General features: G+C 46.2%; 2 protein-coding genes across 3 annotated transcripts in view; both read left to right on the top strand.

The window, feature by feature from the left end:
* Nucleotides 1-22,689, top strand: part of LOC127933060 (uncharacterized) — a 324,880-nt gene that overhangs the window by 283,152 nt on the left and 19,039 nt on the right. The window lies entirely within an intron of this gene.
* The window catches only part of LOC118390635 (rabankyrin-5-like), a 44,187-nt gene that overhangs the window by 19,296 nt on the left and 2,202 nt on the right, over nt 1-22,689 (top strand). For both annotated transcript variants that reach the window (XM_052529364.1, XM_052529363.1), the window contains exons 9-24: nt 449-517; nt 829-1,034; nt 7,045-7,142; nt 7,671-7,872; nt 8,001-8,099; nt 12,154-12,307; nt 14,142-14,310; nt 14,484-14,602; nt 16,147-16,303; nt 16,554-16,754; nt 16,929-17,105; nt 19,737-19,884; nt 21,486-21,576; nt 21,693-21,817; nt 22,103-22,249; nt 22,468-22,558. In XM_052529364.1, the coding sequence (XP_052385324.1) occupies nt 449-517; nt 829-1,034; nt 7,045-7,142; nt 7,671-7,872; nt 8,001-8,099; nt 12,154-12,307; nt 14,142-14,310; nt 14,484-14,602; nt 16,147-16,303; nt 16,554-16,754; nt 16,929-17,105; nt 19,737-19,884; nt 21,486-21,576; nt 21,693-21,817; nt 22,103-22,249; nt 22,468-22,558 (2,253 nt within the window). The remainder of the gene's footprint in view (nt 1-448; nt 518-828; nt 1,035-7,044; nt 7,143-7,670; nt 7,873-8,000; nt 8,100-12,153; nt 12,308-14,141; nt 14,311-14,483; nt 14,603-16,146; nt 16,304-16,553; nt 16,755-16,928; nt 17,106-19,736; nt 19,885-21,485; nt 21,577-21,692; nt 21,818-22,102; nt 22,250-22,467; nt 22,559-22,689) is intronic.

Here is a 22,689-nt window from a genome sequence, read left to right as displayed (position 1 = left end):
TTCAATGACCTCATCTGGTGTGATGTATAACAAAAGTCTATTAAAATGTTTTTGATTTGTTCTTTAACTTGAAATCGGCCTCTAATCTATATCGAGAATCTGGTCCCACGGGGGTTACATTTCTCTTCCGTTATATGGATTGTTTTATTTGATTTCCGATATTGAAAAGAGGACTTGAATTGTATTAAACTGCGAGTTTGACCGTGTACAAAATAAATCCCCTTTCCCTAAAAGCATGATGGTTAGGACTTCTGACACGAAAGGAGAGGTTAACTTGGCTCCAGACAAATGGATCTGAGATCGACTGAAGTTTCAGTCGTGGCAGTTTGTCTGCTTTGGCCCCTGCTGAATGTTTTGATCTGTTTGTGTGTGAGTTACCTGAGTTTTTTTCTTCTTCTAATTGTCCCAATACTGTAGCGCTATACATTGATCGTTTTTGTTTCCCCAGAACTCCTTTGCATGAAGCGGTGGTGTCGGGGAACGAGCCTGTGTTCAACCAGCTCCTGCAGTGCAAACAGTGAGTTTAAACGGTTAGAGCGTTGGACTAGTAACCGAAAGGTTGCAAGTTCGAATCCCCGAGCTGACGAGGTACAAATCTGTCATTCCGCCCCTGAACAAGGCAGTTAACCCACTGTTCCTACGCTGTCATTGTAAATAAGAATGAGTTCTTAACTGACTTGCCTAGTTAAATAAAGGTTAAAAAACAGGAAACCCTTTACTAAACACTAAGCCGTTGACCTGATTTTTAAAAACACCCTGAGTAGCCGCCTGTATTTCCTGGTGTAACGTTGTCACCTGTCCCCCCTTTTCTCCCGTGCCTCTCCTCAGGATGGACCTGGAGCTGAAGGACCATGAGGGTAGCACAGCTCTGTGGCTGGCCCTGCAGTACATCACCGTGTCCTCTGACCTCAACGTTAACCCCTTCGAGGACGAAGCTCTGGTGGTGGAGAACGGAACATCGTTTGATGAAAACAGCTTTGCAGCCCAGCTCATGCAGAGAGGCAGTAACCCAGACGCACCAGACACCGCCTCAGGTACTGTTCCAAAACTGAGTTGACATTTTATTTTTATTTTTTTAAACTAGGCAAGTCAGTTAAGATCAAATTCTTATTTACAGTGATGGCCTACCAAAAGGCAAAAGGCCTCCTGCGGGGATGGGGGCCTGGGATTAAAAAATAAATAATTAAATACAATATAAATATAGGACAAAACACACATCACAACAAGAGACAACACTACATAAAGAGAGACTGTAAAGATTGCCACTCCACCACCTTTGGAAGATCTGTCTTGCTGAACAAAGGTTATAACCAGAAAGGTTAACATCAGTATTCAAAACACTCTTCCTGAACCACGTCTCAGTAATGATCAACACATCTGGATTGGAGCTGTGAACCCATACTTTCAATTGATCCATTTTAGGTAATAAGCTTCTAATCAAATCAAAATCAAATGTATTTATATAGCCCTTCGTACATCAGCTGATATCTCAATGTGCTGTACAGAAACCCTCAGCCTAAAACCCCAAAACGGCAAGCAATGCAGGTGTTGAAGCACAGTGTTGTCTCCCGTGTAGAAAACCCAGGCTTTTTTTACGACAGCAGAAATCAGTGAAGCAGATATCAGGGCACAAGTCAGAATTGGGGATAGCAACAGTAGTTGGGCCAGGGTGTACATGCACATTTCCAGATAGCAACAGTAGTTGGGCCAGGGTGTACATGCACATTTCCAGATAGCAACAGTAGTTGGGCCAGGGTGTACATGCACATTTCCAGATAGCAACAGTAGTTGGGCCAGGGTGTACATGCACATTTCCAGATAGCAACAGTAGTTGGGCCAGGGTGTACATGCACATTTCCAGATAGCAACAGTAGTTGGGCCAGGGTGTACATGCACATTTCCAGATAGCAACAGTAGATGGGCCAGGGTGTACATGCACATTTCCAGATAGCAACAGTAGATGGGCCAGGGTGTACATGCACATTTCCAGATAGCAACAGTAGTTGGGCCAGGGTGTACATGCACATTTCCAGATAGCAACAGTAGTTGGGCCAGGGTGTACATGCACATTTCCAGATAGCAACAGTAGTTGGGCCAGGGTGTACATGCACATTTCCAGATAGCAACAGTAGTTGGGCCAGGGTGTACATGCACATTTCCAGATAGCAACAGTAGTTGGGCCAGGGTGTACATGCACATTTCCAGATAGCAACAGTAGTTGGGCCAGGGTGTACATGCACATTTCCAGATAGCAACAGTAGTTGGGCCAGGGTGTACATGCACATTTCCAGATAGCAACAGTAGACGGGCCAGGGTGTACATGCACATTTCCAGATAGCAACAGTAGTTGGGCCAGGGTGTACATGCACATTTCCAGATAGCAACAGTAGACGGGCCAGGGTGTACATGCACATTTCCAGATAGCAACAGTAGACGGGCCAGGGTGTACATGCACATTTCCAGATAGCAACAGTAGACGGGCCAGGGTGTACATGCACATTTCCAGATAGCAACAGTAGACGGGCCAGGGTGTACATGCACATTTCCAGATAGCAACAGTAGACGGGCCAGGGTGTACATGCACATTTCCAGATAGCAACAGTAGACGGGCCAGGGTGTACATGCACATTTCCAGATAGCAACAGTAGATGGGCCAGGGTGTACATGCACATTTCCAGATAGCAACAGTAGACGGGCCAGGGTGTACATGCACATTTCCAGATAGCAACAGTAGACGGGCCAGGGTGTACATGCACATTTCCAGATATCATCAACAGTAATACAATCAAGGCACGGCAGAGGACAGGGAGAGCTCTGCCGTGGTGATTTATGACATCAATGTACATAAGATGGCAACTAGATCATATTGTACAGCAATTTGATCAGGTAGCATGAATACAAAGCTGGCGAGAGGCGGTTCGAATGGGATGGGAGGTCAAACGTCTGTGTAACCAATAGAGAGTCAGTGTGGGGAACAAACCTAGTCAGTCCCAACGGTTGGGTAAAGGAAGTTTCTAGTCAACAAAGTATACAGGAGTCATGAGGCAATTTACGCAAGATAAAAAACTAAAAATATATAACGACTTGGGGGATCACTCGCCCCTACAGTGCGTGTGTGCTGGAGGCAAGCGAAAGCTCGGGAGAGAGTGTTGAGTGTGGTGGAGGTACCTGTACCAGACAGGGGGAGACAGGGCAGATGGTGAACAGAGAGGGGTGAGTGTGGTGGAGGTACCTGTACCAAACAGGGGGAGACAGACCAGGGCAGACGGTGAACAGAGAGGGGTGAGTGTGGTGGAGGTACCTGTACCAAACAGGGGGAGACAGACCAGGGCAGACGGTGAACAGAGAGGGGTGGGTGTGGTGGAGGTACCTGTACCAAACAGGGGGAGACAGACCAGGGCAGACGGTGAACAGAGAGGGGTGAGTGTGGTGGAGGTACCTGTACCAGACAGGGGGAGACAGACCAGGGCAGACGGTGAACAGAGAGGGGTGGGTGTGGTGGAGGTACCTGTACCAGACAGGGGGAGACAGACCAGGGCAGACGGTGAACAGAGAGGGGTGAGTGTGGTGGAGGTACCTGTACCAAACAGGGGGAGACAGACCAGGGCAGACGGTGAACAGAGAGGGGTGAGTGTGGTGGAGGTACCTGTACCAGACAGGGGGAGACAGACCAGGGCAGACTGTGAACAGAGAGGGGTGGGTGTGGTGGAGGTACCTGTACCAGACAGGGGGAGACAGACCAGGGCAGATGGTGAACAGAGAGGGGTGAGTGTGGTGGAGGTACCTGTACCAAACAGGGGGAGACAGACCAGGGCAGACTGTGAACAGAGAGGGGTGAGTGTGGTGGAGGTACCTGTACCAGACAGGGGGAGACGGTGAACAGAGAGGGGTGGGTGTGGTGGAGGTACCTGTACCAGACAGGGGGAGACAGACCAGGGCAGACGGTGAACAGAGAGGGGTGAGTGTGGTGGAGGTACCTGTACCAAACAGGGGGAGACAGACCAGGGCAGACGGTGAACAGAGAGGGGTGAGTGTGGTGGAGGTACCTGTACCAGACAGGGGGAGACAGACCAGGGCAGACTGTGAACAGAGAGGGGTGGGTGTGGTGGAGGTACCTGTACCAGACAGGGGGAGACAGACCAGGGCAGATGGTGAACAGAGAGGGGTGAGTGTGGTGGAAAGTACCTGTACCAAACAGGGGGAGACAGACCAGGGCAGACTGTGAACAGAGAGGGGTGAGTGTGGTGGAGGTACCTGTACCAGACAGGGGAGACGGTGAACAGAGAGGGGTGGGTGTGGTGGAGGTACCTGTACCAGACAGGGGAGACAGACCAGGGCAGACGGTGAACAGAAGGGGTGAGTGTGGTGGAGGTACCTGTACCAGACAGGGGGAGACAGACCAGGGCAGACGGTGAACAGAGAGGGGTGGGTGTGGTGGAGGTACCTGTACCAGACAGGGGAGACAGACCAGGGCAGACGGTGAACAGAGAGGGGTGAGTGTGGTGGAGGTACCTGTACCAAACAGGGGAGACAGACCAGGGCAGACGGTGAACAGAGAGGGGTGAGTGTGGTGGAGGTACCTGTACCAGACAGGGGGAGACAGACCAGGGCAGACTGTGAACAGAGAGGGGTGGGTGTGGTGGAGGTACCTGTACCAGACAGGGGGAGACAGACCAGGGCAGATGGTGAACAGAGAGGGGTGAGTGTGGTGGAGGTACCTGTACCAAACAGGGGGAGACAGACCAGGGCAGACTGTGAACAGAGAGGGGTGAGTGTGGTGGAGGTACCTGTACCAGACAGGGGGAGACGGTGAACAGAGAGGGGTGGGTGTGGTGGAGGTACCTGTACCAGACAGGGGGAGACAGACCAGGGCAGACGGTGAACAGAGAGGGGTGAGTGTGGTGGAGGTACCTGTACCAGACAGGGGGAGACAGACCAGGGCAGACGGTGAACAGAGAGGGGTGAGTGTGGTGGAGGTACCTGTACCAGACAGGGGGAGACAGACCAGGGCAGATGGTGAACAGAGAGGGGTGAGTGTGGTGGAGGTACCTGTACCAGACAGGGGGAGACAGACCAGGGCAGATGGTGAACAGATCGCCAGATGGACACCAAGCAGCAGTGCAGCAGGCAGTGGGAGTAAGTGTCACACCCACTTGGGAGAAGCTGGAGTCAGATTTCTTGTAGAAAATGCCAGCGAATAGTCTTTAAACAGCGTGAGGGGCTTCAGAGGACGCTTCAAAGACTCCTGACACTTGTTGGGCCCAAAGGCCTTTTACTTCACACCTTTAGTGCTAACTGAATTTGTATCTGGCTCAGTTCCAGGCTGGAATAGTGTCCTCAGGACTCTGCTGTTTGTTGGCTAGAGTATCCTCTGTACAGCTTGGAAAAATAAAACCTCGGAAGCAGTAATCTCACTAATCGCTCAGATCAAAACTTCAAACCTACAACCTAATTTTGACCAAAATTAACCCGGAGAGAAAGGCCCATGCTGTGGAGGGTAGCATCCTGAAAAATCCAAGTTTGATCTATCTTTTTGTAAACATGTTGAAAGATGTGAGTTTACATTAAGCTGTGTCTCTCTCTGAGGGGTGCGTTATATATGTTGACCTGAGAATACAATACAGAAATGTCTAATTGAAGGGAACACACTAAATGTCTAATTGAAGGGAACACACTAAATGTCTAATTGAAGGGAACACACTAAATGTCTAATTGAAGGGAACACACTAAATGTCTAATTGAAGGGAACACACTAAATGTCTAATTGAAGGGAACACACTAAATGTCTAATTGAAGGGAACACACTAAATGTCTAATTGAAGGGAACACACTAAATGTCTAATTGAAGGGAACACACTAAATGTCTAATTGAAGGGAACACACTAAATGTCTAATTGAAGGGAACACACTAAATGTCTAATTGAAGGGAACACACTCAATGTCTAATTGAAGGGAACACACTAAATGTCTAATTGAAGGGAACACACTAAATGTCTAATTGAAGGGAACACACTCAATGTCTAATTGAAGGGAACACACTCAATGTCTAATTGAAGGGAACACACTCAATGTCTAATTGAAGGGAACACACTCAATGTCTAATTGAAGGGAACACACTCCATGTCTAATTGAAGGGAACACACTCCATGTCTAATTGAAGGGAACACACTCCATGTCTAATTGAAGGGAACACACTCAATGTCTAATTGAAGGGAACACACTCAATGTCTAATTGAAGGGAACACACTCAATGTCTAATTGAAGGGAACACACTAAATGTCTAATTGAAGGGAACACACTAAATGTCTAATTGAAGGGAACACACTAAATGTCTAATTGAAGGGAACACACTAAATGTCTAATTGAAGGGAACACACTAAATGTCTAATTGAAGGGAACACACTAAATGTCTAATTGAAGGGAACACACTAAATGTCTAATTGAAGGGAACACACTAAATGTCTAATTGAAGGGAACACACTAAATGTCTAATTGAAGGGAACACACTAAATGTCTAATTGAAGGGAACACACTAAATGTCTAATTGAAGGGAACACACTAAATGTCTAATTGAAGGGAACACACTCAATGTCTAATTGAAGGGAACACACTCAATGTCTAATTGAAGGGAACACACTAAATGTCTAATTGAAGGGAACACACTAAATGTCTAATTGAAGGGAACACACTCAATGTCTACATGTTTATGAATGATTAGTAAATGGGATGAATGATAATGGAACGGGCTCTCGAGTAGTACAGCGGTCTAAGGTACTGCATCTCAGTGCAAGAGGTGTCACTACAGTCCCTGGTTGGATTCCAGGCTGTATCACATCCGGCCGTGATTTAGAGTCCCATCGGGCGGCGCAACAATTGGCCCAGCGTCGTCCAAGTTTGGCTGGTGTAGGCAGTCACTGTAAATAGGAATTTGTTCTTAACTGACTTGCCTAGTTAAATAAGGGTTAAATAAAAAATTTATACAAATGGGAGACCAGTGCACTACAATATTTACTATCTTCTTCCTTTTCTCCATCCATCCCTCAGAGAACTGTCTACTGCAGAGGGCAGCAGGTGCAGGCAATGAGGCTGCCGCTCTCTTCCTGGCCACACATGGGGCAAAGGTCAACCATGCCAACAAATGGGTATGTTACGTTGTCCTGCAATATCACGTGATGCAGCACAGCTCTGCTAGTTGATCACAAATGACTACTTCATAAAGTCTACTGCTTGAAACTGTGCTGCATCACAAACTACTGCTTGAAACTGTGCTGCATCACAAACTACTGCTTCAAACTACTGCATCACAAACTACTGCTTCAAACTGTACTGCATTAGAAACTACTGCTACAAACTGTGCTGCATCACAAACTACTGCTTCAAACTGTACTGCATCAGAAACTACTGCTACAAACTGTACTGCATAACCCCAAACTGTACTGCATTAGAAACCTCTAAACCCCACAAACTACTGCTTCAAACTCTGCACCCCTACTCTATCCTCCTCTAACCCCCTCTATCCTCCTCTATCCCCCTCTATCCTCCTCTCACCCCCTCTATCCTCCTCTCACCCCCTCTATCCTCCTCTCACCCCCTCTATCCTCCTCTGTTTGTCCTCTAACCCCCTGTATTGATGTCTCTCCTCTGTATATCTCTTCCTCTACCCCCCCCAGGGTGAAACCCCTCTCCACACTGCGTGTCGTTGTGGTCTGGCGGACCTGACGGCAGAGCTGCTCCAACAGGGGGCTAACCCTAACCTGCAGACCCAGAAGGCCCTCCCCGATGAGGCCCAGGGGGTGTCCCTACAGAGCCCCCTACACATGGCCATTGTACACAACCACCCTGATGTGGTGTCAGTCATCCTGGAGCAGAAAGGTGGGTTAGTTAGTGGACAGTATCTCCATGTTAATAAGACCAGAGGATGGATGGATGAATAAACATGCTTTATCCCCGGTTGGATTTGTTACCTGCATTCTGACAATGTAATGTCCTGTTGTTTCCAGCCAATGCTCTTCATGCCACCAACAACCTGCAGATTATCCCAGATTTCAGCCTCCTAGACTCCATGGACCAGACGGCGTTGGGTCTAGCCCTCTGGACAGGTAGGCTTCATTAACAGCAACACGACACTCGTATCAGTGGTGGTCCTTCTGTAGCTCAGTTGGTAGAGCATGGCGCTTGTAACGCCAGGGTAGTGGGTTCGATCCCCGGGACCACCCATAGAATGTATGCACACATGACTGTAAGTCGCTTTGGATAAAAGCGTCAGCTAAATGGCATATATTATTATATATTATATTATTATCAGATAGTTAGCAACTGGGTACGTCAGTGTGGAGGATCTGGTTGGTGCTCTGACACTTGACATGCTTTAAAACATGCCTTTTAGTGAAGGGCACACACACCACCTCTTCCTTTCCCTCCAGTCTGGCATGCCATGGATATCAACAATGCAGTTTTAAGAATAAAAAAAAATTAAAAAGTTACAAATAATGAAAGCGCGGCAGTAAAATAACAATAGCGAGGCTATGTACATGGGGCACTGGTTCGTTGAGGTAATTGAGGTAATATGTAGGTAGTGTAGAGGTAGACCGATTTAATTAGGGCCGATTTCAAGTTTTCATAATCGGTAATTGGCATTTTTGGACGCCGATTACATTGCACTCCACGAGGAGACTGCGTGCCAGGCTGTGACTACCTGTTATGCGAGTGCAGCAAGGAGCCAAGGTAAGTTGCTAGCTAGCATTAAACTTATCTTTATAAAAAAAACTTAGCAATTTTAACATAATCACTAGTTAACTACACATGGTTGTTGATATTACTAGTTTATCTAGCTTGTCCTGTGTTGCAAATAATCAATGTGGTGCCTGTTAATTTATCATCGAATCACAGCCGGGGGATGATTTAACAAATGCGCATTCACAAAAAAAGCACAATTGTTGCACGACTGTACCTACCATAAACACCAATGCCTTTCTTAAAATCAATACACAGAAGTATATTTTTTTTAAACCTGCATATTTAATTTTAAAAAATCCATGTTAGCAGGCAATATTAACTAGGGAAATTGTCACTTCTCTTGCGTTCATTGAATGCAGAGTCAGGGTATATGCAACAGTTTGGGCCGTCTGGCTCGTTGCAAACTAATTTTTTAGAATTTTACGTAATTATGACATAACATTGAATGTGGTGCAATGTAACAGCAATGTTTACACTTAGGATTGCCACCCCTACGATAAAATACGGAACGGTTCCGTATTTCACTGAAAGAATAAGCGTTTTGTTTTCGAAATTATAGTTTCCGGATTTGACCATATTAATGACCAAAGGCTCGTATTTCTGTGTTTATTATAATTAAGTCTATGATTTGATATTTGATAGAGCAGTCTGACTGAGCGGTGGTAGACTGCAGCAGGCTCGTAAGCATTCATTCAAACTTAACGGAGTTTGACAGCAGCTCTTAGCAATGCTTGATCACAACGTTGTTTATGACTTCAAGCCTATCAACTCCTGAGATTACTACTATTTTACATTTAATTAACTAAGCAAGTCAGTTAAGAACAAATTCGTATTTTCACTGACGGCCTAGGAACAGTGGGTTAACTGTTCTAGGAACAGTGGGTTAACTGGTCTAGGAACAGTGGGTTAACTGGTCTAGGAACAGTGGGTTAACTGGTCTAGGAACAGTGGGTTAACTGGTCTAGGAACAGTGGGTTAACTGGTCTAGGAACAGTGGGTTAACTGGTCTAGGAACAGTGGGTTAACTGGTCTAGGAACAGTGGGTTAACTGGTCTAGGAACAGTGGGTTAACTGGTCTAGGAACAGTGGGTTAACTGGTCTAGGAACAGTGGGTTAACTGGTCTAGGAACAGTGGGTTAACTGTTCTAGGAACAGTGGGTTAACTGGTCTAGGAACAGTGGGTTAACTGGTCTAGGAACAGTGGGTTAACTGGTCTAGGAACAGTGGGTTAACTGTTCTAGGAACAGTGGGTTAACTGGTCTAGGAACAGTGGGTTAACTGGTCTAGGAACAGTGGGTTAACTGGTCTAGGAACAGTGGGTTAACTGGTCTAGGAACAGTGGGTTAACTGGTCTAGGAACAGTGGGTTAACTGGTCTAGGAACAGTGGGTTAACTGCCTGTTCAGGGGCAGAACGGCAGGTTTGTACCTTGTCAGCTCGGGGGTTGGAACTTGCAACCTTCCGTTACTAGTCCAATGCTCTAACCACTAGGCTACCCTGCAGCCCCAATAGAACATCCAATAGTCAAAGGTACATGAAATACAAATGCTATAGAGAGATAGTCGATAATAACTACAACCTAAAACTTCTTAACTGTGAATATTGAACCACCAGCTTTCATATATTCTTGAACGTTAGCTTTTTTACATGGCACATATTGCACTTTTACTTTTTTTTTAAACCAAATTGAGCATGTTTCATGATTTATTTGAGACTAAATAGATTTTATTTATGTAATTATATTAAGTTAAAATAAGTGTTCATTGTACATTCAGTATTGTTGTAATTGTCGTTAATATATATATATATATATATATATATATATATATATATACACACATATATATATACAGTTGAAGTCGGACGTTTACATACACCTTAGCCAAATACATTTAAACTCAGTTTTTCACAATTCCTGACATTTAACCCTCGTAAAAATTGCCTGACTTAGGTCAGTTAGGATCACCACTTTATTTTAAGAATGCGAAATGTCAGAATAATAGAGATAATTATTTCAGCTTTTATTTCTTTCATCACATTCCCAGTGGGTCAAAAGTTTACATACTAATTGAGTGTGTCATAAGGTGAATGCACCAATTTGTAAGTCGCTTTGGATAAGAGCGTCTGCTAAATGACTTAAATGTAAATGAGTGTATTTGGTAGCATTGCCTTTAAATGGTTTCACTTGGGTCAAATGTTTCAGGTAGCCTTCCACAAGCTTCCCACAATAAGTTGGGTAAATTATGGCCCATTCCTTCTGACAGAGCTGGTGTAACTGAGTCGGGATTGTAGGCCTCCTTGCTCACACACACCTTTTCAGTTCTGCCTACACATTTTCAATAGGCTTGAGGTCAGAGCTTTGTGATGGCCACTCCAATACCTTGACTTTGTTGTCGGTAAGCTATTTTTCCACAACTTTGGAAGTATGCTTGGGGTCATTGTCCATTTGGAAGACCCATTTGCGACCAAGATTTAACTTCCTGACTGATGTCTTGAGACGTTGCTTCAATATATAGTTATTAAAGTGATTATGCATAGTATATAATAAAAATAGTAGCAACAGTGTAAAAGGGGGTGGGGGGGGTGTCAACACAAATAGTCTGGGTGGTCATTTGATTTGCTGTTCAGGAGTCTTATGGCTTGGGTGTGGAAGCTTTTTAGAAGCCTCTTGGACCTAGACTTGGAGCTCCGGTACCGCTTGCCGTGTGGTAGCAGAGAGAACAGTCTATGACTAAGGTGACTGGAGTCTTTGACATTTTTAGGGCCTTCCTCTGACAACGCCTAGTATAGAGGTCCTGGCTGGCAGGAAGCTTGGCCCCAGTGATGTACTGGGCCGTACACATTACCCTCTGTAGTGCCTTGGTCGGAGGCCGAGCAGTTGCCATATCAGGTTGTGATGTAAGCAGTCAGGATGCTCTCGATGGTGCAGCTGTAGAACCTCTTGAGATTCTGAGGACCCATGCCAAATCTTTTCAGTCTCCTGAGAGGGAAAAGGTTTTGTCGTGCCCTCTTCACAACTGTCTTCGTGTGCTCGGACCAGGTTAGTTTGTTGGGGATGTGGACACCAAGGAACTTGAAGCCCCGTTGATGAGAGATACCACCTCTGTTTGGCTGGCTATGTGCAGCCAAAGGTTTTCTAGTCATGATAGTCCAACTCAGAGCCATGTATTTAGTATGAATACAAATATATGGCTCTGGTCCAACCTAAAACAGTCCATAGACGTAGTCCATACTGAATTCTAGCAGAAGCCCTTCTAAGCTTTGCCCTCAAACCTGCTCCTCTTGGATATATCCAGACACAACAGCAGATAAGTTCAAGCATCTGGATGTTAAATAGGATTTTAAAAGTGTAGTTTGGTCTCACTGAATCCACAGCATTTACAAGTCTGCCTGTTTGTGTCTCTCGTCTGTCCCTCAGGTATGCACACCATAGCAGCCCAGCTCCTGGGTTCTGGGGCATCCATCAACAACACCATGTCCAACGGTCAGACCCTGCTCCACATGGCCATCCACAGACAGGACAGCAAGAGTGCTCTGTTCCTCCTGGAACACCAGGCTGACATCAACGTGAGGTAAATAAGTCACAGATCAGGAGCTTCATAAACCAGCAGATGCATTTCTCAATTATTTATTTTCCCTAGGGGGGTTAATTTGGCGTCTGCTTTTAAAAGTCATATGACATATCAAATGACATAAACAACAGTGTAGTCTCTGAATTATACACTAATGCGAAGATGTAGAGTAGCAGGGATTATTCTGCCACTGTAATCCTTGGGCGGGCCACCTAAGTGTTTTTTTCGGGTTGTTAAGTCAACCCTTTTCTGACATAATTTTTCTGATTGAAAAAAAAAACGCTTTCAGTGTGAACTTAAAAGACTAAAACGAGATATGAAGTATGTAGAAAAGATAATGGACCTATATATTTTTTTTATAATATAATCTTTGACAACTAACAATCAGCAAAATAAAAGCTAGACCATCGGAAGAATAGAAAAATTCAAAAACAATTAAATTAGCAGTATGTTTGAGCAAAAGAACCCAGCGTTAGCCATGGCAAAATGTATAGAACAGCCTTTAAAACTGCAACATGTACTCTCAAGCTGCATTGCAAAAATGTGTAGATTATTTATTTATTTATTTATTTGTGTTAACCAACCTCCAGACGAGCTTCAATGCCATACAACTCTCCTTCCGTGGCCTCGAACTGCTCTTAAATGCAAGTAAAACTAAATGCATGCTATTCAACCGATCGCTGTCCGCACCTGCCCGCCAAAATTAAATCTAGAATTGGCTTCCTATTTCGCAACAAAGCATCCTTCACTCATGCTGCCAAGCACACCCTCGTAAAACTGAGTATCCTTACCGATCCTTGACTTCGGCGATGTTATCTACAAAATAGCCTCCAACACTCTACTCAATAAATTGGATGCAGTCTATCACAGTGCCATCCGTTTTGTCACCAAAGCCCCATATACTACCCACCACTGCGACCTGTATGCTCTCGTTGGCTATTCAACGCTAAACCCACTGGCTCCAGATCATCTATAAGTTGTTTGCTAGGTAAAGCTCCACCTTAACTCGGCTCACTGGTCACCATAGCAGCACCCACCCGTAACACGTGCTCCAGCAGGTGTATTTCACTGGTCATCCCCAAAGCCAACACTATCTTTGGCCTCCTTTCCTTCCAGTTCTCTGCTGCCAATGACTGGAACGAATTGCAAAAATCACTGAAGCTGGAGACTCATATCTCCCTCACTAAATTTAAGCACCAGCTGTCAGAGCTGCTCACAGATCACTGCACCTGTACATAGCCCACCTGTACATAGCCCACCTGTACATAGCCCACCTGTAAATAGCCCATCCAGCTAACTCATCCCCATATTGTTATTTATCTTCTTGCTCTTTTGCACCCCAGTATCTCTACTTGCACATTCATCTTCTGCACATCTACCATTCCAGTGTTTATTTGCTAAATTGTAATTATTTTGCCATTTTGGCCTATTTATTGCTTCCTTCCCTAATCTTACCTCATTTGCACACAATGTATATAGACTTTATTGTGTTATTGGCTGTACGTTTGTTTATTCGATGTGTAACTCTGTGTTGTTGTTTGTGTCGCACTGCTTTGCTTTATCTTGGCCAGGTCGCAATTGTAAATGTGAACTTGAGAACTTGTTGTCATTTATTTAAAAAAAATGTATTTATGTAGATACACTGACTGGCCAACCGGGATCATTGTCACGTCCACCACTTAAGCCTATTTCTGGTCCAGAAAAAACCTTGTGGAAGCACAAGTCATATGCGATATGACCTGATATGCCCTGCGGTGTTACACATTGGATAAATATTCCTGTGAGTACAAGTAAGCAGGAGGTGTATAAAACCGGCATGTCTCGCTCCCTGCAGGACCCAGGAGGGAGAGACGGCGCTGCAGCTGGCCATCAGTAATCAGCTCCCCCTGGTGGTGGACGCCATCTGCACGCGGGGGGCGGACATGTCCGTGGTGGACAAGAGGGGGCACCCCCCTCTGTGGCTGGCCCTGGAGAATGGCCTAGAGGACATCGCCTCCACACTGGTGAGACCTGAGGGGGAAGAAGTGGCGGTAGAGGAAGGGTGGTGGAGGTTGTGTGACCGTGGAATACTACGATCGTTGTATGGGAGAGCCTTCGTCAGGAGTCGGATCGGGTTTGACTGGGATCTGTTCCACAGATGTTGAATATGTTGTCTGCTTTGTCCCTGCTACTGTAGGTCCGACACGGTTGTGATGCCACCAGTTGGAGCTCTGGTCCCTCAGGCTGTCAGCAGACCCTCCTCCACAGGGCTGTGGATGAGAACAACGAGGTCACCGCCTGTTTCCTCATCCGCAGGTCCGTCTGATCACACTCAACCCTCCTTTATCAATGTCGCCAGTGTCACTTTCTAAAGCACTCATCCCTTAACCATGGACTCACTGCAAATTCTTGTTTTGCTGTTTAGCAGAGCTTGGGTCTGGTTGATAGTCAAGCTCAGGCATGTTTGGCTGTTTAGCAGAGCTTGGGTCTGGTTGATAGTCAAGCTCAGGCTTGTTTTGCTGTTTAGCAGAGCTTGGGTCTGGTTGATAGTCAAGCTCAGGCTTGTTTGGCTGTTTCAAATTGCAGAGCTTGGGTCTGGTTGATAGTCAGAGCTCAGGCTTGTTTGGCTGTTTAATCTAGTTCAGAATCCATCTTGCTTGGGTCTGGTTCTTGAATCTAGTTCAAATCCATCTTGCTCAGGCCATGTTTGGCTGTTTAGCAGAATCCATCTTGCTTTCAGGGTTTAATCTGGTCCATGAATCTAGTTCAGGAATCCATCTTGCTCAGGCCATCTTGTTTTAATCTAGTTCAGCCATCTTGTTTAATCTAGTTCAGCCATCTTGGTCTGTTCAGTTGAATAGTCAGGAATCCATCTTGCTCAGGCTTGTTTAATCTAGCTGCTAATTCAAATTGTTTCTTTACTTTCACTGTCATCTATAGAGTTTGGACAACTTTTCCATCTTGGTTTATTTATGATCCATCTTGGTTTTAATCTAGTGATAATTCTCCATCTTGAATTACAGTTTAATCTAGTTCAGGAATCCATCTTGGGTTTAATTTTGGTTTTGGTTTAATCTAGTTCAGGAATCCATCTTGGTTTAATTAGTTCAGGAATCCATCTTGGTTTTAATCCATCTTGGTTTAATCTAGTTCAGTCCATCTTGGTTTTAATCTATCTTGGAATCCATCTTGGTTTTGGTTTTAATCTAATCTCCATCTTGGTTCAGGAATCCATCTTGGTTTAATCTAGTTCAGGAATCCATCTTGGTTTTAATCTAGTTCAGGAATCCATCTTGGTTTAATCTAGTTCAGGAATCCATCTTGGTTTTAATCTAGTTCAGGAATCCATCTTGGTTTTAATCTAGTTCAGGAATCCATCTTGGTTTTAATCTAGTTCAGGAATCCATCTTGGTTTTAATCTAGTTCAGGAATCCATCTTGGTTTTAATCTAGTTCAGGAATCCATCTTGGTTTTAATCTAGTTCAGGAATCCATCTTGTTTCGGAAAGAGTCTGCAAGAGGAAGGTGGTCCCGTGTGGCTCAGTTAGTAAAGCATGGCTCTTGCAACGCCGGGGCTGTGAGTTCGTTTCCCACTGTACAAAAAAAACGGGGAAGGTATATAAATGTAAGCACTCTGGATAAGAGCGTCTGCTAAATGACTAAAATATAAATGAAAGTAGTTTCATGGTTAATCAGTGTGACCCGTGCCTGATGACTCGTATATAAAATGGTGATCTACAGTGTTTTCAGTAATGATTTAGGTTCTAGTCAAGTCATATGTTATATCATAGTTCCTCCGCTGTAAACCTCCTGGCATAGTGCTGATATGTGGGTCTAGTCTAACCCTGTGTGTCTCTGTAGTGGTTGTGATGTGAACAGCCCGCGGCGGCCAGGCCCTAACGGGGAGGGGGGTGAGGAGGCCAGGGACGGACAGTCACCCCTCCACCTGGCAGGCAGCTGGGGGCTGGAGGAGGTGGTACAGTGCCTTCTGGAGTTTGGAGCCAACGTCAACACACAGGTATGTCTCGCTCGCTCGCTTACTTAGGACTTTTACTCCTGGACATTACTCCTCCTGGGCCAACATCTTTTCAACATATCCAGTATGACTGGCACTCCTCTAAACACAGGTATCTCACACGGTCATCCCTGTGATAGATTCCTCCACTTAGAGTTGCGATTTAAAAGAATGATTCGTTGTTGAGTAAGGAGCATCTCGTGTCTCCTATCCGAGCCCGTTCATTGTGGCTAATATGAGCTGTGTAACCCAGGACGCAGAGGGCCGAGCTTCAATCCACGTTGCCATTAGCAGCCAGCACAGCGTCATCATCCAGCTGCTCATCTCCCACCCGGACATCCGTCTGAACGTACGTGACCGCCAGGGCATGACCCCCTTCGCCTGCGCCATGACCCACAAGAACAACAAGGCTGCAGAGGCCATCCTCAAGAGAGAGCCTGGGGCTGCCGAACAGGTGAGAGCGACACACACACACACACACACACACACACACACACACACACACACACACACACACACACACACTGCTTCCTCTTTTGGCCCATTTACTACAGTGTACTCCCATCTGACACTGTTTATATAAACCAAATGTTCTCTCCAATCCTTCACTCTCTTTTTCCCCTCTCAGGTGGACAACAAAGGGCGTAACTTCCTGCATGTGGCGGTGCAGAACTCTGACATCGAGAGTGTTCTGTTCCTGATCAGTGTCCAGGCCAACGTGAACTCCCGTGTGCAGGACGCTGCCAAGCAGACCCCTCTACATCTAGCTGTTCACGCTGCCTCCGAAATGATCGTCCGTAACCTGGTAATGACACCCTGCATCCTCGTCTGGAGCTGAATGGGTTTTTCACCAGTGACTGGGACCTCACGATACGATAGTATCGCGATACTATAGTATCGGCCAATCACAGCCGATTGTCGTATCGGCCCCTGTGCATCGCGATACTATCGTATCGGCCCCTGCGCATCGCGACACTATCGTATCAGCCAATCACAGCCGATTGTCGTATCGGCCCCTGCGCGTCGCGACACTATCGTATCGGCCCCTGCGCGTCGCGACACTATCGTATCGGCCCCTGCGCGTCGCGACACTATCGTATCGGCCCCTGCGCGTCGCGACACTATCGTATCGGCCCCTGCGCGTCGCGACACTATCGTATCGGCCCCTGCGCGTCGTATCGGCCCCTGCGCGTCGCGACACTATCGTATCGGCCCCTGCGCGTCGCGATCGGCCCCTGCGCGTCGCGACACTATCGTATCGGCCCCTGCGCGTGCGCCCCTGTCGTCGCGACACTATCGTATCGGCCCCTGCGCGTCGCGATACTATCGTATCGGCCCCTGCGCATCGCGACACTATCGTATCGGCCCCTGCGCGCGTCGCGACACTGTCGTATCGGCCCCTGCGCGTCGCGATACTATCGTATCGGCCCCTGCGCGTCGCGACACTATCGTATCGGCCCCTGCGCGTCGCGACACTATCGTATCGGCCCCTGCGCGTCGCGACACTATCGTATCGGCCCCTGCGCGTCGCGACACTATCGTATCGGCCCCTGCGCGTCGCGACACTATCGTATCGGCCCCTGCGCGTCGCGACACTATCGTATCGGCCCCTGCGCGTCGCGATACTGTCGTCGCGATCGGCCCCTGCGCGTCGCGACACTATCGTATCGGCCCCTGCGCGTCGCGATACTATCGTATCGGCCCCTGCGCGTATCGTATCGCGACACGGGCCCCTCGTCGCGACACTATCGTCGGCCCCTGCGCGTCGCGACACTATCGTATCGGCCCCTGCGCGTCGCGACACTATCGTATCGGCCCCTGCGCGTCGCGACACTATCGTATCGGCCCCTGCGCGTCGCGACACTATCGTATCGGCCCCTGCGCGTCGCGACACGGTATTGTGATTCTCACCATTTGTATATGTATTGCGATCCGATGTTCGAAACACATAGCTATGTGTCTGCTTCAGAGGGACGAGAGAGAGAGCATGGGAAAATGACTTTTGATCAGTCATGGAACTAAAAGTACTGAAAACATGTTGGCTCACTATTTAAAAACAAGATGGAGAACAAGCTATAGGATGAAAAATAGTGGATTTTTGGTGCAGGTACAGCAGACTGGCGATAGCTAACGCTACATAGCAAAATTCTATTGTCAAATGTATATTTTTGTTAAGTTGGCTGTATCACAACTGGCTGTGATTGGTTGCTATTTCAGTTTAATCCACCAGAAGAAGAAAAACAAATAATACAACAAAGTGTTATGTATCACGTCCGGCTGTGATTGGGAGTCCCACAGGGCGGCGCACAACTGGCCCAGTGTATCTCTCCCTTTAAAAACACAAATGTTTTGGCCTTTTTTCAGATTACAATCGCTCACTCTCACTTTTGGTCTTAGACTACAATTAGGGTGTAGAAATGTTATGCTATTAGTGTAACCTTTTATTTAACTAGGCAAGTCAGTTAAGAACAAATTCTTATTTACAAGAACAGCCTACTCCTTCCTCCCCATCGGGGAATTGAACCCCGGTCTTCCACATGCCCGCATAACACAGGGATTCTTTAGCTAAATAGCCAAGTACTGTAGCCTACTCCCTACCGTCACGTTGTACAGCGCCACGGAAACCCAGAGAGTTTTACCTTTTTCTTGGAAAAAAACACTATAATATTAATTAAATTAATTAAGCAAAATTTCTTAAAATCAGTCCCATACACTATGTTCTTAAATTCTCTAGTTCAACCACTATTGAAGGCTATCAAATGCTTCTCAAAGATGCCCTCTGGTGGTCAAACTAGCACTAACTAGCATTAATGGTACCAGTGGTTGGCATATAATTCTGCAGCACCATGCAATCTGTTCCGCAGTACGCTGCGACTTTTAAAGGACGAACCACTGTAGCTGTTCTTCTGTCAGGATAGCTGACTGTCTGTGGGCTCTATTTGAACAAACATAACGGTAGACTTCTGGTGCTCTCACGTGGCGCTATAGCTCCCATGAGTGACAGAAATATTTTTGCTATTATCACACAGCGGGAATCGTGGGCGAAATAGCTGGCGGTGGCGTGAAAGGGCTGTCTTGATTTAAAAAAAAAACTTTTTAAAATAAGCTGTAGGTGTAACGAGGGCTTGACCACTCGCTGGTCAATCAACGTGCTCCATGGCTTAGTATGACGTGTGGTGGTCTCAAGTTGTGTTTTTGACAGTCGTTACGTTGTCATTAAGTCCAATGTCTTAGAGCCACACGTCTGTCTGGGACTTTCATCTTAATTGCAGCCGCGTTGTGCAGATGGTCAGATGTTGAAGAGTTTAACACGACCGGAACCACGTTAACATCCTCTTATGAGATACGCAACTATAAAAGAGACAACCTGGAACGCAACGTGAGTGTGTGTGTGTGTGTGTGAGACTGGTGTCTGACTCTAGTATGTCCACTGCAGCTGCTGGCCGGGGCCAAAGTGAATGAGCTGACCAAACACAGACAGACCGCTCTACACCTGGCAGCCCAGCAGGACCTGGCCACTATCTGCTCTGTGCTGCTGGAAAACGGAGTGGACTTCACCGCTGTGGACGAGAATGGCAACAATGGTACAGGCCCCCGATTTCCCAAAATCTTCTTATGGCTAAGTTCATCGTTAGAACCTTTTTGAAGGAACATCGGTACATCTCAGAGCCGTTTCCCAAAACCCTCGTTATTAACGTTGCACTTGAAACGGCTTGTTATTTAACGACTGACTCAGACCAATCGTAGAACAGAGAAGTGCGTCGTTAGGTGATTAAAAAAAAAAAAAAATTGTCCTTCAGCGTCACTTTTATACACACACGAGAGCTCTGCTAAACACGATATCTCTGCTAAACACGAGATCTCTGCTAAACACGAGATCTCTGCTAAACACGAGATCTCTGCTAAACACGAGATCTCTGCTAAACACGAGATCTCTGCTAAGCTCTGCTAAGCACGAGAGCTCTGCTAAGCACGAGAGCTCTGCTAAGCACGAGAGCTCTGCTAAGCACGAGAGCTCTGCTAAGCACGAGAGCTCTGCTAAGCACGAGATCTCTGCTACGCACGAGATCTCTGCTAAACACAACATCAAGATGTTTCTGTCTCTCTGTGACCTCTGATAACTTCAGAACGAATGACTACAAATACAAAGCTGCCAGTGTCTTTGAGACTGTTACAAACAAGCGAATGACAAATGAAAACCAAGAGGACTATTAAAAGACAAACACAGAGTAGGCTACATAGATCTATATATTGGAATACATTTCATGTTCATTCAATTGAGTTTTATTTTAGCTATTTGTACGCTAGTATAATTTGTCTCAATATATTTCATGATGTATAACGTGATGAACGATGTGTCAAATCTTGAGTTAGTCCGTTTATTATATGGTAGGCATTAGAATAAGGTGATAGTATCTCTCTCGGAGCTGATCCGTCGTCAGTACTGTGGAATAATTATAATATTAAGGTAAGATTTGAAAGGGAGAAAGCTGATCTGAGAGCAGTGCATCCTATCAGTATCAGACGCATGGCTTAACGGTGCTCTTAGCGAACGTTCTGTCTGCGTGGTGTTTTTGGGGAAAAGCATGTTACATCTTCGAGCGTTGTATAATAAGTTCCGTCACTATATGGAAACCTGAGCCGTCATGGCCCTGAGCCGTCATGGCCCTGAGCCGTCATGGCCCTGAGCCGTCATGGCCCTGAGCCGTCATGGCCCTGAGCCGTCATGGCCCTGAGCCGTCATGGCCCTGAGCCGTCATGGCCCTGAGCCGCCATGGCCCTGAGCCGCCATGGCCCTGAGCCGCCATGGCCCTGAGCCGTCATGGCCCTGAGCCGTAATGTTAAAGGGGCTGTTTCAAGCCACAGAACTACCCTCCTTACAATGATTGTTTTACTACTTAACTGTCCTCAACTCTGCTGCACTATTACCCATGCTGGGAAAAAAAAACATTCCTGATTTATCAGGTCAACACCCCTAATCTGTTGTTTATGATACTTGCCTGACAAATAAGGGCCTTTTTAACTCTAGTGGACATCAAGTTGTCGCGCGCTACAAAAAACGGGACATGTTGATGGGCTTCTGCTCCAAGTGGGCTGTTCCGGGCTTACTCACTGACTCTTTTTAAACTCCCTTTCCCCTGTTTTTCATCACGGTTTTGTTTTCTCTTGTTCTGTCCGTCCTCAGCTCTGCACCTGGCCGTAATGCAGGGTCGGCTTAATAATGTGCGAGCCCTTCTCACAGAGTCCAACATCGACGCAGAGACCTTCAATCTCCGGTACGCTCCTGTTCTCACCGGTTCATAACATCAGCCACGGCGCTGCTCTTTTAACGCCCATTACACAGAAGGTTTATTGTGTTTTTTCGTTCACTGAACACTTGTCTGTTTTGTAGGGGCCAGTCACCGATGCACGTCCTGGGGCAATATGGGAAAGAGAATGCGGCGGCCATCTTTGAGCTTTTCTTGGAGTGTATGCCCGAGTACCCTCTGGACAAAGTGGACAATGAAGGGAACACCGGTAGGAAGGAGAGCAGGGTTCTGCTTCAATCTCTAGCTGACTGATTGGATTAAGGCCCCTTTGGGTTTACTGTTTCTGTCCTGACTAACAACTTGCTTAGTTAGTCTCAAATGTTTGACTCGTTATAAGCCATTATTGTGATATTTATTTATTCTCTTTATCTAACCAGGTAAATTATTTGGGAGCACATTCTCTCTTACAATGGCGAATAATACTAAATTAAAGGAACCAAGAGGTATAAATGTTGTAGAGAATAACATCAATCTTTTATTTTTGGTTCCTCAGTTCTGTTGTTGGCCTACATGAAGGGCAATGCTAACCTGTGTCGTGCCATTGTGAGGTCTGGTGCACGTATGGGCCTCAACAACAACCAGGGAATCAACATCTTCAACTACCAAGTAGCCACCAAGCAGCTGCTCTTCCGCCTCCTAGGTTAGACACCTGGAATGGATCTGCTGTTGGTGTTACATACCGTAGTTCAGTGTAGAGGACCTACAGCACATAGTTCACATGAGGTCACCTGCTTTGACATATCATTTAGTTATATAGAAGAGTTTACATTGGATCCAATGGATTCAGTACATTTTGAAAAGGTATTTTTAAGAGGATGGTGGGGCCATTCTCACTGTGTTTTGTGTTTTTTTTTTTAGATATGTTGTCCAAAGAGCCCCCGTGGTGTGATGGATCAAACTGTTATGAATGTGCTGCCAAGTTTGGAGTCACCACAAGGAAACATCACTGGTAAGTACCGGAAAAACAGTTTCTTAATAAAGACCGTTTTTGTCCTTCCGAGAGAAGTGAAATTGTTAGTTCCAAGTCCTGTTGTCTTTGACAAGTTATTATATCAGACCTTACTCACTAAATGTTCTCTC

The sequence above is a fragment of the Oncorhynchus keta genome, chromosome 11, assembly GCF_023373465.1.
Source record: "Oncorhynchus keta strain PuntledgeMale-10-30-2019 chromosome 11, Oket_V2, whole genome shotgun sequence".
NCBI classification, from domain to species: domain Eukaryota; kingdom Metazoa; phylum Chordata; class Actinopteri; order Salmoniformes; family Salmonidae; genus Oncorhynchus; species Oncorhynchus keta.
This window is presented reverse-complemented; position numbering and strand designations above follow the sequence as displayed.